Genomic DNA, 17,602 nt, shown 5'->3' with positions numbered 1-17,602 from the left:
AGAAAGTTGTTGTGCTTATTAGGACAAATTAGGTAACAATCTAGAATCATGTGTAGAAATGTGATGGGGGTGCAAATGAGTGAATTTCTTTTTTTTTTTAATATTTAGACTCTATTTAGTTGAAAAGCTGGAAAAGTAAGAGATTGGAGAATATTGGGAGGATAGAAAATTTTTTAATTTTTTAACATTTTTATTTAGTAGGATGGATAGATTTAAATGCTTTGTGTAGTCTTAGCTTTTTGGTCCTTATAATAATGCTCTCATAATTTGATAATGTCAAATTTAGTTACCCATTTTGCAACGAAATCTTCCAAAACATTATTGTTTAATGTCAAATTTTTGGTTCACATTCATGGAACTTTGATAAAAAGCATTCTTAATAATAACAATTTTGGTTAATAATCACTTCAACTCTTCACATGCAAACACATAACTTTTTAATAAGAGTATTCACATTAGTAGTTGTAAAACCATTCAAAATTATTTTACCACCTCAAGTCATTAAAATCATGCAACATTGAAGAAGCTAAAGCAATTTCACAATATCAAAAAACAAACCCCTTTTAATCAAATGAACGTAGCATCATACAAATCTTGATAAAGTAAAGAAAAGACCCAGGCAAAGTCCCTTTATTCGTTTTGACTAGACGTGGATGGCACTTTCCACAACACATATATTATATATATTATAGAGAACATAAAAGATATTGAATGATTTAAGTATTTGACGTTAGTGTGCACTGCGAAGGGAAGAAATTTCGTGAGAGTAAAGAAGCATTTTTTTCGAAGAAAGTTGTGCCCATCACAATAAAGCAAACACCGAATATAAAAGCTATTGAATGATTTAACTCGACGTGGATGACACTTTCCACAACACATATATTATATTATGGAGAATATAAAAGCTATTGAATGATTTATTAATGTTAGTGTGCACTGTGCAGATGGGAGGGAATTTCGTTAGAGTAGAGAAACATTTTTTCGAAGAAAGTTGCGCCCAGCACAATAAAGCAAACACAGAGTAGAAAAGCAATATTTCTTTATTTTTTTTAAAGATTTTATTACTCACACATTCATAAAGTTTTCATATAGTCAGATGATAAAATTCATATTATTCTGCTTTGCATTCCAATGCTCAGTTCATTGCGCTTCACCCGACTATTTGATTGGTCAGCTTTAGCATACAGTTTTTTGTAGAATTGTAACATTTAATAGTAAAACTAACTTAACTCCATTTCCATTTTAATGATCCTTCAACTTTTAAATTTCGATACAAATAATAACGAATAAAAAAAAAATTAGAAAATTGATTTCCATCCAAATTATTAGCCCTGGCCGGACTTTTGGCAATAGGAACTTTAAAGTCAGTGGAACTAGAAGTTTCAACATACATATTTTTGGCATGAATTTCAAACGGAACAAAACAATGTTTTCAAATTGTGAATAAGACAACTAAAATAGCTAATAGATAGAACAACTAGGATGCCACTTCATTTCCCCTAACATCAAAACATTATGCACTCACTGCTTTTTTTTTTTTTTTTGGAGAAAGATAAACTTCATTTTTGAAGGAATTTCAAAATTAGGTTAAACCACCAATAGTGCATTAAATGAATTCAGGACAGGAGGTCATTATTACCTAACATCAAAAAAATTTCTCATATCCATGACGCGTTCATAAAATGCAATGTTAATATATAATCTCAATTTTGGTCCTAAAATAATCACAATTTTGATTAATAATTACTTCACATTTTTACTCGAAAGCACATGACTTTTGGAACTAGCCATATTAAACTTTTCAATAGCTAGCTAAAACAATTTCACAATATCAAACAAACCCATTGTATACAGTCGGAAACTCCAATGTCACCTATTCCATCAAAGGGATGTTGAATTGTTCATACTTCCCATACTTCACACTATTATTGATTAGGAAAGATTTTGGGCCAGAGCATCACACTTTCAATTAACTTGGATGACAATTTCCAAAATATATTATCTGATAGAGAAAAAACTAGAGTATATTTAACATTAGTGTACATGGGAAGAAATTTGTTCCTAGAATTATCTTTTTTGAGAAAGTTGTAGTATCAAGCACGAGGAAGACTTCCAAGATACAGGCACTAATAAGAAAATAATTGTGTCAAAATATTTTTTGGACACTCGCACATTCATGACCTTTTTATTTTCTTGATAATAAAATTAACATTGTGCTCCGGCATAACAAAGCTAAATAATGCATTGTGCTTGATCCCATAATGCAATAAATTTGTTTTTCAATTGTAGGTGAAAGCAAGAAACACAGCCTATTAATCAATTAAGTTAATGATGATTCACTTTAGGAGATTTAGAATTAGTTCAATCCAGCCTAATTTTGTGATTTCAATAAGGAGTATTTGTCTACGAATCTACAGCATCATAAAACTTTTGTTCTCTTTATTCTTTGCAACATTTGAAAGTAAGATTTAGGTAAACTCCACACGATGTCCTATTATTATTATATTATTACTATTATTATTTAATTTATGCATACTATATGTTCTATAGTTCCATTGTTCCAAGCAGTGATAATACTTAGAGACTTAAGTCACAGTGGGATTTTAAAGATGGTTGAAATTTTGAATTTTTGAATTTTTGACATAAGTAATGAATAACCAATCAAATTATGTTGCACTTTTCACAAGTTACAAAATGATATGTAGTTTCAAAAAAAAAAAAAAAAAATGATATGTAAATCCAAATGCACCAAAGGGCCCACAAATTCACTTTGCACAAGTTAGAAAATTGATTTCAATCCAAACGAAGGGTCCCATCATTTGTGGGGTAAAAATTAAAACATCAAAAAACCGATTAAGCTCAAACAAACAAACTCAAACTCAAACTCGTAGTCAACACAACGCAATACAATAAAGACGGTCCATTTCCTATAAATTAGCATGCCATTAATGGCATTTCGTATTACTTAACAAAATCATAAACCAGTTTTATTTTTATAAAACAGCACCGTGATGATGATGATGGAGGGTTCCTTGTTGAGAATTACTTTAACCCTTTTCCTTTGTTTGCTCACTATTCATCCTAATTTCTGCACTGCCCACTCTGAGGTTCGTTGCATTGAAAGCGAGCGACACGCCCTTCTCAACTTCAAGCATGACCTTCTAGATCCTTCAAACCGGCTTGCCTCTTGGGCATCTGACGTGGATTGTTGTGACTGGGTCGGTGTTCTCTGCCACAACGTCACCAGTCATGTCCTCCAACTCCATCTCCGAAGCTTTTTTCCTGTGAGAGACGAGTTTTCAACTGATGATGACCAAAGGCAAAGGGATGCTCAATACGAAGCTTATGAGAGGTCAGTGTTCGGCGGTAAGATAAATCCTTCTCTGCTTGATTTGAAGCATTTGATTTACTTAGACCTCAGCTACAATGATTTTGGTGGTACTCACATTCCCAAATTCCTCGGTTCAATGGGGAGATTAAGATATCTTAATCTTTCCCGTGCGGGATTTGTGGGATTGATTCCTCATCAACTTGGGAATCTCTCTAATTTGCACTATCTCAATCTTGGACTTAATTATTATGAAAATAATAATTTATATGTCAAGAACCTTCAATGGCTCTCTGGTCTTCCTTTACTACAACACCTTGATTTGAGAATTGCAAACCTTAGCAAAGCCTCTGATTGGCTACAGGAGATAAACAAACTCCCTTCCTTGTTAGAGTTGCAATTGTCAGATTGTGAACTTTCTCATTTCATCCCACCACCGATACCCAATATTAACTTTTCATCTCTCACCACCCTCGATCTTTCATCCAACCGTGGTTTCTATTTTCAAAACACTTCGATTCTGTTTTGGGTCTTTGATCTTCACAGCCTGGTTTCTCTTGATCTATCTGACAATCAGCTTCAAGGTCCAATCCCTGTTCATCTCCAGAACTTGACTTCACTTAGGCACCTCGATCTATCTTATAACAATCTCAACTCTTCAATCCCTAATTGGCTCTACAGTTGTAATCATCTTGAGTTCCTCGACCTCGGCACCAATATTTTGCAAGGTACAATCTCTAGTTCCATTGGAAACCTAACATCTGCCATTAGCATAGTCTTGTCAAACAATGAACTTGAAGGAAAGGTACCAAGATCTTTGGGTAATCTCTGCAGCTTAAGGGAAATTAGATTGTCATACAACAAATGGAGTCAAGAGATATCTGAAATCTTTGAAAGTCTAACACGATGTGTTACAAATGGACTAGAGATCTTAGATTTGTCTAGTGCTCAACTGTCTGGGCAGTTGATTGATGATCTTGGGCAATTTAAAAATCTGGTCATCCTTTCTTTGGGGTATAATTCAATTTCAGGTCCAATTCCATGGTCTATAGGAAATCTTTCCTCTTTGAGATCCTTGGACCTTATGAGGAATCAAATTAATGGAACTCTCCCTCAAATCTTTGGACAACTCTCCAAATTAAAGTCTCTGTATATTGGTTTCAATATGTTGGAGGGTGTGGTGTTAGAAGTTCATTTTGCCAATTTAATGAGATTAAAAACACTTTTTGCATCTCAAAACCAACTGACTTTAGAAGTAAGTGACAGTTGGACCCCTCCTTTTCAACTCAACTCTTTAGTTTTGGAATCATGGAATTTAGGGCCCAAATTTCCTTCATGGCTCTGTTCACAAAAGCAACTTTTGAGCTTGGACATATCCAACACAGGGATTTCAGATGCAGTTCCTCCTTCCTTTTGGAACTTGACTTCTCAGCTTACTTATCTAAATATCTCTCATAATCAAATCTATGGAGAGATTCCACATATCCCAATGATTTTGTCCTATGATTCAATAATAATTGATATGCGTTCAAATAACTTCACAGGTCCATTACCTTGTATATCCTCAAATGTGACCTTTCTTGATCTTTCTAACAATTCACTATCCGGATCTATTTCTCACTTTTTGTGTTACAAGATGAATGAGCCAAAAAATATGCAGTTCCTCAATCTTGGAAAAAATCTTTTATTAGGGAAATTAAGTAATTGTTGGATGATGTGGAAAAACTTGTATGCCCTAAATTTGGGAAAAAACAATTTCACTGGTACAATTCCAACCTCCATTGGATCTTTGGTTCGTCTTTCGTTTTTGCACCTAGACAACAACAGATTCTCTGGAAAATTACCATCCTCTTTGAAAAATTGTAAAGATTTGGTGACCATTGATGTTGCTAAGAATGATTTTGTTGGAAGCATACCTTCTTGGATAGGACATAGACTTTCAAGCTTGGTGATTCTTAACCTTCACTCAAATAATTTTCATGGTTACATTCCAGAAGAACTCTGTTCTCTAACGTCACTCCAAATCTTGGACCTTTCACATGATATGCTATTTGGAAGCATACCTAGATGTGTCCACAATTTTAGTGCCATGGCCACAGGTAACAATTCAAATTATCCCTTTCTTTTATATTACTCATTCACAGGATATAATTCTCGGCCTTTTGAAAGTCAATCGGTTGTGATTAAGGGAAAAGATCTTGAGTATTCCACCACTCTTCAACTGGTAAAACTTATAGACCTTTCCAACAACAATTTATCAGGTGAGATCCCTGAAGAAGTGACTCGTCTCAAAGGATTACAATCATTGAATTTGTCATTTAATATCTTGACTGGAAGAATTCCTGAGAAAATAGGTGATTTGGGATTTGTGGAGTCTATTGATTTCTCAAGCAACCAACTTTCTGGTCGAATTCCTCAAAGTATGTCAAGTTTGACATTTTTAAGTCAATTGAACTTGTCAAACAACAATTTGATTGGGAGAATCCCGTCAAGCACTCAACTACAAAGTCTCAATGCATCCAATTTTTTTGGAAACAAACTTTGTGGACCTCCACTTACTGATAATTGTACTATAAAGGACGTACAACCAAACATTGAAAATAAAGAAAGCAAAGTTTTTAGTGGACTTGTGGTAGATTGGTTTTATGTGTTCATGGCACTTGGGTTTGTTGTTGGATTTTGGGTTGTATTGGGTCCTTTACTGTTGAACAGGCAATGGAGGGTTTTGTACTTTCAATTCTTGGATCACCAAGGGTACAAGCTTAGGGGTGTAGTGACACAAACTTGGTAGTGTTGTAAGTAATTGTTGTAAGATTCTTAATATTTAGTGCAAATGTCACGTAATCATATTAATCAGTAGTTTGATGATTTCTTTATGATCTTGAAGGTCATAACTTCTTGTATTACTTGTTATATTCGCTCCATTAACATTTATGAATATGATGTTTCTTCTTATGAACGTCTATGTCAGTCCAATTTGTAGTTTTATGATTCCTATAGATTAATGGTGTAAAATTACATTTAAGTTCTTAAATGTAATTGATATGTTAAAAGTAAATATTCAATACCCCGCAACGATGCCCATTTTCTCTTTAGAATCTCTTAGTGATCACTTTGTAAAGTCTCAATGAAAAAGACAACATGTTTCTGCATATCTAGGCAAACTATTTGGTGGATTCCTTGCAACTAGTATCTAAGAAGGAAGCATAGGCTCCACTATAGAGGAGTGCATCTCAAAAGTCTACTTTGTCCCTAGTGAAAAAATCAACCTTCAATGTTTATTGGGAAATAGGTGATGACCCACATGGTGTGCTAGTATGCTATAGGTTTTTTCTTTCAGAATTTTTATTTTTATTTTTTGAAAATCAGAAATTTCTATTTTTGTTCCATGTCTTATAACCATACCTTTAAGATCATGGTCAAGGAAGGCAAAGAGTCCAATCAGAGAGAACTATTTGCAATCAAAGAAAATTGGAGAAAAGAGGGGTTGGATGAGGTGAGGTTCGTGGATGTGAATCTTATGGGGATTTCTAATATGCTCAAAGAAGCTTTTCCCACTATGAAGAATTGGAGGGATTGTGGGTCAAGTCCTCCCAAGCCAGTCAGGTAGGACATCCCAAAATCTAACTTAATTCTAAAAAGTGAATTAATAAATACATGTTATTGTTTTGTAATTTTGAATTTATGTCTTTTTCAGTGTGTATCTTTGGGCTTCGTGGTTTGATAGAGGCGTTGCAATAGGAGGTTTATTTCCTTTGACGTTCAAGTCTCTTATATTCCCTCCAGACATTGATACCCCTGGTTTAGTAGAAAGGAATGGAAATTGGGTTGCCTATGTCCTTAATTATGCTGCATTTTTTTTTTTTTTTTAATTCTTAGCAACATATTGGTGACACATTGTGTTGCAACTTGCAAGTGACAGGTTTGATTAGGAGCTTGTGTTTAGTTGTGACAAATATATTTTTATTACTTCCAACTCTTTACTGTGAGTTTGCTTTAAATGTAACAGACGGCTTTTAACATACTGGATTTATTGATTGCAAAAGTTCATATTTTGTGGTACATTGAAATAAGCATTCCCAACTCTTGACACTTTTCACTTTGAGATTTGTTTCCCTTTCATGATGTTCCTTCATTGCAGATTAGAAAAGTCTGAATCCTAATCTCGAATATTTGGGTTGGTACCTAGATGTGTATGTGTATGTTTATAAAATTAGGTTTGCTAAAGAGGGATTTGTGTCTAGTTAAGACGGGATTTTGTTGAATTGGTGATTAACCTAATTGGGGTATGAAGAAGTTATGGGGTAAAGTTAATTCTCTGTGGTGTTTTGTGTATGTTCTAACGTTGTTTGCAATGATTTATCAATTGCAATTACAAGTAGCACTCTCTCTCACATGTAAGCAATGTTTTGTGTATGCGTATGTTCAAGCACTACTAGAGGGGTTTTTGTTGTTTTGAGATTTTCATCCATTTAATGTGCTCATGTTTATTAATAATCTCATCATGTAAGCTATGATTTTGTTTTGGTTGCTCTTGATACCTTTTAAGTGTGATTTTTTTATTATCTGAAGATATGTATATTATGACAATATATTTGTACAATCATTTTATTTCAGAAACAGAAACAATGAAAATGATGCTAAGATTGTATTTGCATTTGATAGGGTGATTTTGGAAAGCCTCTCCTTCAACTTTTCTTGAATCAAAATTTTAGACCCCTTTCATTGAACTTTTAGTAGGTCTTGTTTTTTGCAACACATTACTTAACCCAAAAGCTAAAGGAAATGGGTTTAGGCTATTGGACCAATAATGTTGTATCAATATTTTCTTTGTTTCTTGTCCATGTGGGACTTCCACTCACATTTGTATAAGCAACAATTTTTGTTGCTTCATCTTCTGTGAGCTAACTAATATATGATTTCCCTTATAGACTTATAGCTAATCCATGGAACTGGTCATATATTTTGATTTTGCTGGTTAGAGTACCCAATGTGGTCTTACGGTGAGACATCCAATTAACAAAGGATGGAATTGGGATTTGTGCGCCAGATGTCCGGGTGAACAACTCTACTGATATTGCAGGTATTTCGAAAACAGGAAAAAGGTTACCTAATTAATGGGGTCCCTACCAAAGAATGAATTTTTGTGGATATAACCTTCAAGGAGCAACAATTGTTGCCTATAAGTAAAAGTTGTTTCAAACATTGTTTCTTTGTATTTGCTATTGCCAACTTGGATGTCTTGTGAACCAGATATGATGATTTGATAGAACATTTTCTGTACTTATGGTTAAGGATTATAATTATACAATGTTATTCTTAAGGAAGCATGGAAATATGAGACTGAATGTGCCTTTTCAACATTAAAATATTATTTCCATTGACTCCTACAGTGGCTATCATGCTATGTGCTGCATATTTCATATAATATTTTGCATTAACAATTAATGATAATTTCTATATTTCTTCCAGTAAGGAGTTTTCTCTCGAACTAATAAGTTTGATGGCAATGCGTTCCACTTTCTCACTATAAAAAATGTGGCTTCAGTGTTCACGCCACCAAGTTTCTAGTTGAACATTCAGGTAAATAAAAAATCACAATTCCTTCTTAAATTTTTTATTGGATTTTCTTTCTTCTTATCTTTGGTAAGACGTATCTCTAAACATGTATGATCTATTTGCACAATTATCATTTGACCCAGCCTGTTGTTCTAATACTAGTGCAGAATGATCAATTCTTCGCTCAACACAATTTGAGTATGAGAAGCTTTATACTTTCTGTATCTAAAAGTGTAATTGTTAGTTATATTTCACCACCAGAGGTTGCTTTCCTAAGAAGAATTACTGCATGATTTAATTCAAAACGGCAAAACTAGTCTTTCGGTTCCTAGGACAAGATGAGATTGAGTCTTCAACCAACCAGACTTATGGTCTCTCTTAAAGAATCTTAAATTTGTCAAGACATTTGCCTCTGTAAATCTTGTTCTCAAGGCTTACTCATGGCATGTAGATGAAACTAATTATTTACTAGGTCATGAAGAAGATCTAGAAGTTTTTGCATCAAATTTTGCAAATAATGTTCCACTTAGCATCAGTTATAGTTATGATCTAGTAACTCAGTTCTTGAATTACATTGACAATGGAAACTTCTCTGTTAATGGTGTGTTGGCCGACGCCCCATTTATACTCCATCAGAGGCTATAGGTAAATTTTCGTCTTTTTTTCCCCTGTTAAGAAAAGTGTTCACCTAAAATTATTCATACCTAAAAACTTTATTGTATCGGTTCATTCTAAATTTCTAACTGTTTTGATTTCTGTACATTCTTTTACAAACTTAAATTGTTCTGCCTACCTGAATCCCCTGACAGATGTATTGGATTTCTAACTATCAAATCAATAAAGCTTCTAATTGCGATTTCCTTGGATTTGGCTACCAGGACTCCTAGATAAATTTCTCCTTTCCCTATTTTGTGACATTGTAGCACATTCAATGTGAACTAATTTACTTTTTGTCAGTGGATTCATGTGTGTTGGTTTTTAGACCTCTTAAAACACAATTGGATTAACCTAGGTAATTAGCCAAGTTGTTACTTAGTCCAAATTCCAAATCTAGGTTATCACAATCAAACAATCATATCATGCAAAACAGCGGAAAAATAAATAACACAACGATATGATAACCCAGGAAAACCAAACCGGTAAAAAACCTGGGAATGATTTAACCTAGCTATCCTCAAGGTAAAAAGCAAATCCACTAGAAAGAATCGAAGTTCATACAATAAGACTTATAAGCCCCCACGCTCGACTTCTTATTGCTACCCACCAATAGAACTTACTGACACGAACACGTGCAAACTCCGAATCCACGGACTCCTTCTTTCTTTGGCCTTTGCAAAACACAAACACCCCCGTTCGTGACTTTAAGATCCCACTCAAAGGTTTAGCAACACAAACTCTCCTGTTTGTGACTCCAAGACCACCCTTGAAGGTTTAGATCATCAACACCTTTGATGACTAGAGAAGGCAGCAACTTCTACAATACCGGATCTTGAGATTTTTCAAAGAATAGCACCGGTAGAAGACATAAGAGAGCTTTTTAGGAACAAAACCCTAAATACAAAAGAGGCACACTCTTTTCTCTCTGAAAAGCCACATAAAAACATGCTTTAGGTTTCCTTTATATACTGGGAGAAGTAGATTAGAAACCCTAATCCTAAATGGGCTTGAACTGCTATTTGGGCTTAATTAAAATTCTGCAAATACGACTTTCGATCGATCGAGCCTGTCTTTCGATCGATCGAATCAGACAGATTATGAAATCTTCTTCCTACAGCTTGTATGTTCTTGAATCTTGACTTGAATCACCTTGAGCATTGTCTAATAAAACCTATAGACTCTAAGATCTATATCTAGACAAGTTTGTGTTCACGATTTGCCAATTGTTCTAAACATTTAGAACCTAACAATGTGGATATCAGTTTGCATTTGCAGATAACCTTAACAACTTTCCTGTATTTTCTTAACTGGTGCTATTTCTAACTTCTTATAGTCACATTCATGATTCATCCTGCCCTTCATGTGAAGTTAATTGTTTAATAAATTTAAACCAAAAAAAAAAATACTAAACCTCGAACTCATTGCTTTTTGGAGACTTTTCAATTTCATTCTCAGTTAATTGTTTAACATATGATTTTGTATATCACATGCCACAATTGCATTCTAGGAACTGAAGGATTAAAATATCATTTCTTATAACTGCATTTTATTTAACAATAATGGCGTGATAATTCTGACATGATTAGTTAAGTTTTCTCTATGATAGATTATTGCTTGCTCATTTTAATAATATTTTCTTCAAGATGCTGATCGCTATTCTCACATTGCAGATTTCTTTGCTCATCTAGACCAAAATGCTTCAGCACAAGGTATATCACTATTGCATATTGCTTCTAATAAAAGTTGATTATTTTCTCCTCATAACTAATCAATAAGGGTGTCTAAGTGTATGTTTTTATGGAAATATTACTTTTTTAGAATATTATTGTTTACCTTTTTCTTTCACCTTCCTCTATCTCCAGCGAATCCTTTGATTATCTCTAAATATGGAGCAAGTGAAGATTACCCTGGTTGTACGAATTTAGCACATACGAAAGCTATTTCAATCATGTAGATATACTTGTCTGTCTTGTTCAATTGGCAAAGGATGGGACTCAGTTTGCTTAATTTTTTTTTAAGCATTCTTGTGCAATATAATTGGGTGGAATGGTAATTATATTGGCCAAATTTGGTCTAGGGGGCTCTGGTGTGTAGAATCATCTTCAGCTCCTTTGCACAAGACATTGCAGAGATCAAGGAACTCTTGAAGCAAAAAGGAGGTGACATCTTATCCTAATGGTTCATCTTATTTGTTTTTTCTTCTACAAGATACCTTGGGTACATCTTATCTTAATGCCTTGCTTTCAAAACCTAAAAAACCAAAAATGAAAAATACATGAAGACCATCGCAAAATAAGAAGTTGTAAAAGAAAATAAGGAAAAAAAAAAGGGGGGAGGGGGGTGTGGGGACTCCCTGTCAACAATAAGAAGTTGTATTAGGTGTTTTTTTTTTTTTAATAAGACTTGTTAATTTCATCTTTCTCGAATTCCTATATGCATGCTAGCATAGAACCAACATAGAAGCAAGTCTTTTTGATCCATCTTTATTTTGAATGTGTGATAGAATTTCACTGTCACAAAAGTTTATGAATTTTGACACTTACACCATCTGTTTCATTTCTAGTCAAGGTTTGCTTGTTAAGTTTTTGACTTGTCAACAAATTTTTTTATTTTGTTTGCGAACAAGTTGTGTGTAAAGATCTAGAGTCTAAATTAGTTTGTAGCAATGATCAACTCGTTGGCATATTTGATGAAGGCCTCTCATTTCAATGTTTCATTGATCTCAACCACAAGGCACAACCTCATGCTCACTGCTGTGCCCATTCATGTGTCAAGACAGTTGCAAAGTTAATTACCAATTTGTTGCAGTCCTTTGCTTTGAGTCAGTTACCAATATGTTGTGATGTTTGATTGAGCAGTAATAATAGTTGTTAATGTATTTCCACACGACTTAGTGGCAAAAAGCATTGCCTTCTCTATGTAAATATAGTGTATGTCAGTATGTGAATGTACTGAATCAAAGGTGCTTCAACTCATAGAGCTCCACTTCATTAAAATAACCAAAAACAAAAAAAAAAACAAAAAAAAACAAAAAAAAAAAAAAAAAAAAAAAAAGCAAAAACAAAAACATCCATAGAGCTCCATTTTGTTTTTATTTATTAATAAGTTTTATAATTTTTTGGGTATAATTTTGCATTTCTTCATTGTGTGCATCACAGGTCAATAATCTTTAAAACAACCAATGAATACCCCAAGAGAGTTGATTGTATTAGAAAAGGCGGTGTACAATTAGTCCTAAGTTTCTCCAAGTAAAAAATACATGCACCACCATTAGTATCTTGTCTGATACTTTCTTCCTAATTGACCAAATGAATTTAGTTAATTAGTTATGCTATTGATATATCCAATTGGAACTTTAAAATGAGTGGCATTGGAAGTTTCATCAATACTACATATTGGTGGGATGAATTTTACCCCAAAAAAAAATTTTAATAATTAGGTAAACCTGTTTTTAACCATTTTTTGAATAACCTCACTAAAATTAATAACAAGCGCAACGACTTGGACACTGGTTCTTTGACCTTACATGAAATTCTGTTTCATATTTGTAAGGCATTCTTAGTGATCACACTTTTGGTTGAATAATCGCTTCACCTCTTTACTCTTAAAGCACATGACTTGCAATTTGCAAACGAAAAATATTCCATTATTATTATTTTTTTATAGGACTTACTCCATTATTGTATCCTAAACCGAGACGTGTCTAACCAAAATGAATTTAATTCATAAGTCTTAAAATGCATAGCCTATTTCATGACATATTATTATTATTATTATTATTATATATATATATATTTATATTTTGGTTGAAGACAACCTGTACAATAGAAATGCTATCAACATGTATATCTATATTATATTTAAAATTTGAAATCTAACATTTATTATTGCTATGCTCTTATTAAGTCACATTAGCGGCCATGTCATATTTGATATTCTCTCCTCTTTAATTATTTTTCTCCTCATTAATTTATCACCTTACAATTACTCTTCTTCCAACATTTTCCCCACTTTTACCTTTTGAATATATACCATTGTTAATTTCTTTGAGACCTTCTCTCATTTCCTCGTGTATGTGTGTGTTAAATACTTAATATTCTCAAAAGAAAAAATAGTGGGTTAATCCCATATTGGAAAATAAGTGTGAGTTAAAGAGGTTTAAAACATGTGTTGTGTATCCAAGAGTTAGGTCCTTTTAAATATACATCACTGTCAGTTTCTTTAAGACCTCCCCTCTCCCTCTGTGTATGTGTTAAATACTTAATATTCTCAAAAGAAAAAATAGTGGGTTAATCCCACATTGGAAAATGAGTGTAAGTTAAAAAGGTTTAAATCATGTGTTGTATATCCAAGAGTTAGACCATTTTGAATATACACCACTGTCAATTTTTTTAAGACATTCTCCCATCTCCCCATGTGTGTGCGTTAAATACTTAATATTCTCAAAAAAAAAAAACAAAAACAAAACTATCAGCAACTCTATACCTTAACCTAACAATTCCTTTATCTCTTCATCTTTCTTTTATTTTGACTCCTCTCTCCCCATTTTATTTACTATAAATATTTGTTTTCATTTCTTCCATTCAATCCATATTTTGCCCACACAAAAAGGTGAATACTCTCTCTCTCTTATTTTCTTTCTTTTGGGGAATTTTTAATTCTTTGTTGCACATCTAATTTAGGTTGATGATTCTTTATTTTGTTAAAATCTACTTTAAGTTAATGCATTTGGTTATATTTTAATTTTATTTTATTTGACTGTTAAATGTTATCCAATAATATTATATAATGATATAATGTTATTTTATTATGTAGCATAGCTTGGAAAATTTGTTGTTTACAATTATTTACAATTATACATTTTCTTTTGAGTATTTGCCCACTCATCTTATTTTATATAATTTTGCTATTTCTCTCATATTCTCTCCTAGAATATGTGATACTCTCTCTCTCTCTCTATATATATATAGACAAAGTTTAGTTACAAAATTAGTTGTACCTTTAAACTACAACCTTACTCAATATCTTTTTGTTAAGGGTGAATTTTGACAAATTCACCATTAGATTACATCTTCTTCTTATATCCTCCATACTTGCAAAATTTTTAGAAAATTAAAGATTAATAACTATGTCATCAATAAATTATTTAAATAATAAGTTTTTGTAGTTTAAAATTATGCATTAAATATAAACTTATAAATCATATAGTAAATAATATCTGATTGACACAAAATTTGACATGTGTATTAAGAGTGCAAAGAGCATGCAATTCAATGATTAGATTTTTAAAATATTTAGTAATGTTTATTTTATTGAGTAAGACTGTAGCTTTAGGTTACAACCAATATATATACACACTTTCTTTTGGTGGAATGTTTTGTGAGTTTCTAATCACATGTACTCTCTGTCTCTTTTATAGTTTGATTTGAGTTAATTCTTAAATATTTTAGAAATGAGAATTTGACAATTTTATATATTTGAATTTAAGTAAAATATTATATGTTTAATTTTAAAAAATAAAAAGGAGAGAAAATATAAACGATTTAATGATATGAAGGATGTGATTGAATTTAAATGTTGAATAAAATAAAATGAGAAGAAATGAAAAGAAGAAGAAGAAGATATAACAATAAATACCAACAGGGAGGTAACACAACCTCCCTGCAAGTTAATACATCAAAGATACACCTAAAAATAAATATACTAAATAAGTCAACTTCTTTTTTTAAAAGAAAGAGTGGGGGTAACACAACCTCAAAACATATTGGAGATAATAAGAAAGAAATTAAATTGTAAAATTTTATAATTGAAGAGGAAAGAATTTTTTTTATATTTATTTTTAAGGAACATAATCTAAGTACAAGGGAAAATATAGATTATAGAATTGTGAAGTTATATAAATTAATTTATAGAATTGTGAACATAATCTAAAGGATGGAAGCATCGTAAAAACGAAAACTAAGAATGGCTCATAAAAAAAGGCCCAAGAGCATGATCATGGGCTACTCCATTTTTTAGCCCAATTTAAGATGGATTTGTTGAAATAATAACTTACAATGGGAAGAGCTTTGCAATTTGGATTTTTAATGCAAGTATTGTCATCCCAGGCAGAGGCACCTTGGCCATCCAATTTCCCACCACCCCTGAGTACCAACCGGTCTATGTATTGAAAGGTGATCCAATGGTTAACATTAATTGTGGATACTTTGTTTGTAAGAGCTTTTAGGGTCCCTATGATCTGAATTTCCACTTGACCCTTGCATGGTTCTTTCAACACTATAGGCCCCAGCATATATGTTCCTCGTGGGATCAACATAAGATTCCTTCCTTCAGATTGACAAGCTTTGTTAAATACATTTTCAAAAACCTACAAAGACAAACACACACAAAAATTATAAAGAGAAATGAATACAATTATAAAACCATTACGTAGCTTTTTTAAAATGCTTTAATGCAACTCACCCAAGAAAAGATTCATGGTTATCATAATTTTATTGAGCAAAACATACCTTACTGTTATCAGTAATTCCATCTGCAATAGCACCATCATTCATCACATTAAAAACCATTTTTCCAAACCCAACTTCAGAAATGAATGCTAATAAGAACACCAAGTAAACACAACGAAAAACTGATATTGAACCCATGTTTTCCACTACTACTAACTTCTTTCTTTCTTTCTTTCTTTCTCTTCTTTTTTTATTTTTTTATTTAAATAAAATGATAATAGAATTTTATTGAGTAAAAAACTAGACAATAGATTATAGATACACTACAAAACTTCAGAACAAGGACTCTTCCACCCAATACTTTACAATATGGTTTCTCCGTTTTATAATGAATTTTCTTAGATAAAAATGGAATAAAATTAACAATAAAGTTAAGGAGAAAACAAAACTCCACTGCAATTTTATAACAATATTCCTAAATTAGCCTATCACCTTACACATGAGCCCACTACAATCTGCAATTTAATATATATATATATTTTTTTTAATGGCTCATGTGTGAAGTGATAGTCTAATTTAGGAATGTATCAGGTAAACACAATGCATTTTTTATATTAAACCCATATGTTTTCAACTCCTACCACTTGATTGTTGTGGTTTCTCTGCTTGTTTTTGTTTTTTTTTTTTTTGAGAAAAAGTTCAGTGCATATTATTAAGGTAGGCTATTGAAATCAACTTGAAATACAGATAGAAGGTCTAGTGGTACTTCTTCCATCCAGACTGACATTTGAGGAGGAGAGGTTTCTCTGCTTTAATAATGAATTTTATTAGATAAAATAGAATAAAATTAACAATAAAATTAGGGACACAACAAAACTTCACAACAATTTTACAATTATATTCTTAAATTAGCCTACCACCACACAAGCCCACCACAATATGTCATTTAGATTTCTATTTTTTATTAATAGCTCATATGTGAATTGATAGGTTAATTTAGGAGAATTGTGAATTTGTTGTAAATTTGTGTAATGTCCTAAACGGACTCTAAAATCAAAAAATTTTAGGCGAAAAGCATATTTTAGTCCCTACATTTTCAGGCGATTCCCATTTTAGTCCCTAAATTTTATTTTTACCGTTTTTAGTCCCTATCCTGAAAAACGCTTTTTATTTTGGTCCCTGTCGTTACATCAGAAACAGAAATTGCATAGCTGGCAAACGGCATGCACTGTTGGCCTGATGTGGCCATTAAAATAATAATAAAAAATGCCACGTCAGCATTTAAATTGAAAAAATTAATTTATTAATTTTAACTAAATAAAAAAAATTAAAAACAGAATTAAAAACTAAAAATCATATGAATTGAGATCTAAGTGTGTCTTGAACAAGAACAACAAGAACACAAACTCAAATCCAAGAACACAAACCCAGAAATTAAAAAAAACAAACAAAAAAAGAAGAAGGTATTTTTCACTATTTATCCACCTGACACTTCTTCTATTAACTAAAACTAGAACCGGATAATAAAAAAAACTCTCCTTCCCCGAAAACTCATCTCTCAAAAACGTTAAGTCCCCAAAAACCATCTCCCCTAACACTATTGAAAAAA

General features: G+C 32.3%; 2 protein-coding genes across 2 annotated transcripts; one reads left to right on the top strand and one right to left on the bottom strand.

The window, feature by feature from the left end:
* Positions 1-3,011: 3,011 nt before the first annotated feature.
* Positions 3,012-6,368, top strand: LOC115956278 (receptor-like protein EIX2). Its single transcript, XM_031074703.1, has one exon. The coding sequence runs from the start codon at positions 3,012-3,014 to the stop codon at positions 6,117-6,119; it is 3,108 nt and encodes a 1,035-aa protein (XP_030930563.1). The 3' UTR covers positions 6,120-6,368.
* Positions 6,369-15,539: 9,171 nt separating this feature from the next.
* Positions 15,540-16,191, bottom strand: LOC115956277 (exopolygalacturonase-like). The gene is made up of 2 exons (XM_031074702.1): positions 16,054-16,191; positions 15,540-15,911 (listed from the first exon to the last, which is right to left on the bottom strand). The coding sequence occupies exons 1-2, from the start codon at positions 16,189-16,191 to the stop codon at positions 15,540-15,542; spliced, it is 510 nt and encodes a 169-aa protein (XP_030930562.1).
* Positions 16,192-17,602: the final 1,411 nt, after the last annotated feature.

This window comes from Quercus lobata, chromosome 8 (genome assembly GCF_001633185.2).
Source record: "Quercus lobata isolate SW786 chromosome 8, ValleyOak3.0 Primary Assembly, whole genome shotgun sequence".
Taxonomy (NCBI): Eukaryota; Viridiplantae; Streptophyta; class Magnoliopsida; order Fagales; family Fagaceae; genus Quercus; species Quercus lobata.
This window is presented reverse-complemented; position numbering and strand designations above follow the sequence as displayed.

Bases quoted from the DNA above. Each gene is read 5' to 3' on its own strand.
- LOC115956278 (XM_031074703.1), top strand. From the start codon at position 3,012: ATGATGATGATGGAGGGTTCCTTGTTGAGAATTACTTTAACCCTTTTC.
- LOC115956277 (XM_031074702.1), bottom strand. From the start codon at position 16,191: ATGGGTTCAATATCAGTTTTTCGTTGTGTTTACTTGGTGTTCTTATTA. The intron at 15,912-16,053 runs GTATGTTTTGCT...TTGTCTTTGTAG, and splicing joins GAATTACTGATAACAGTAAG to GTTTTTGAAAATGTATTTAA.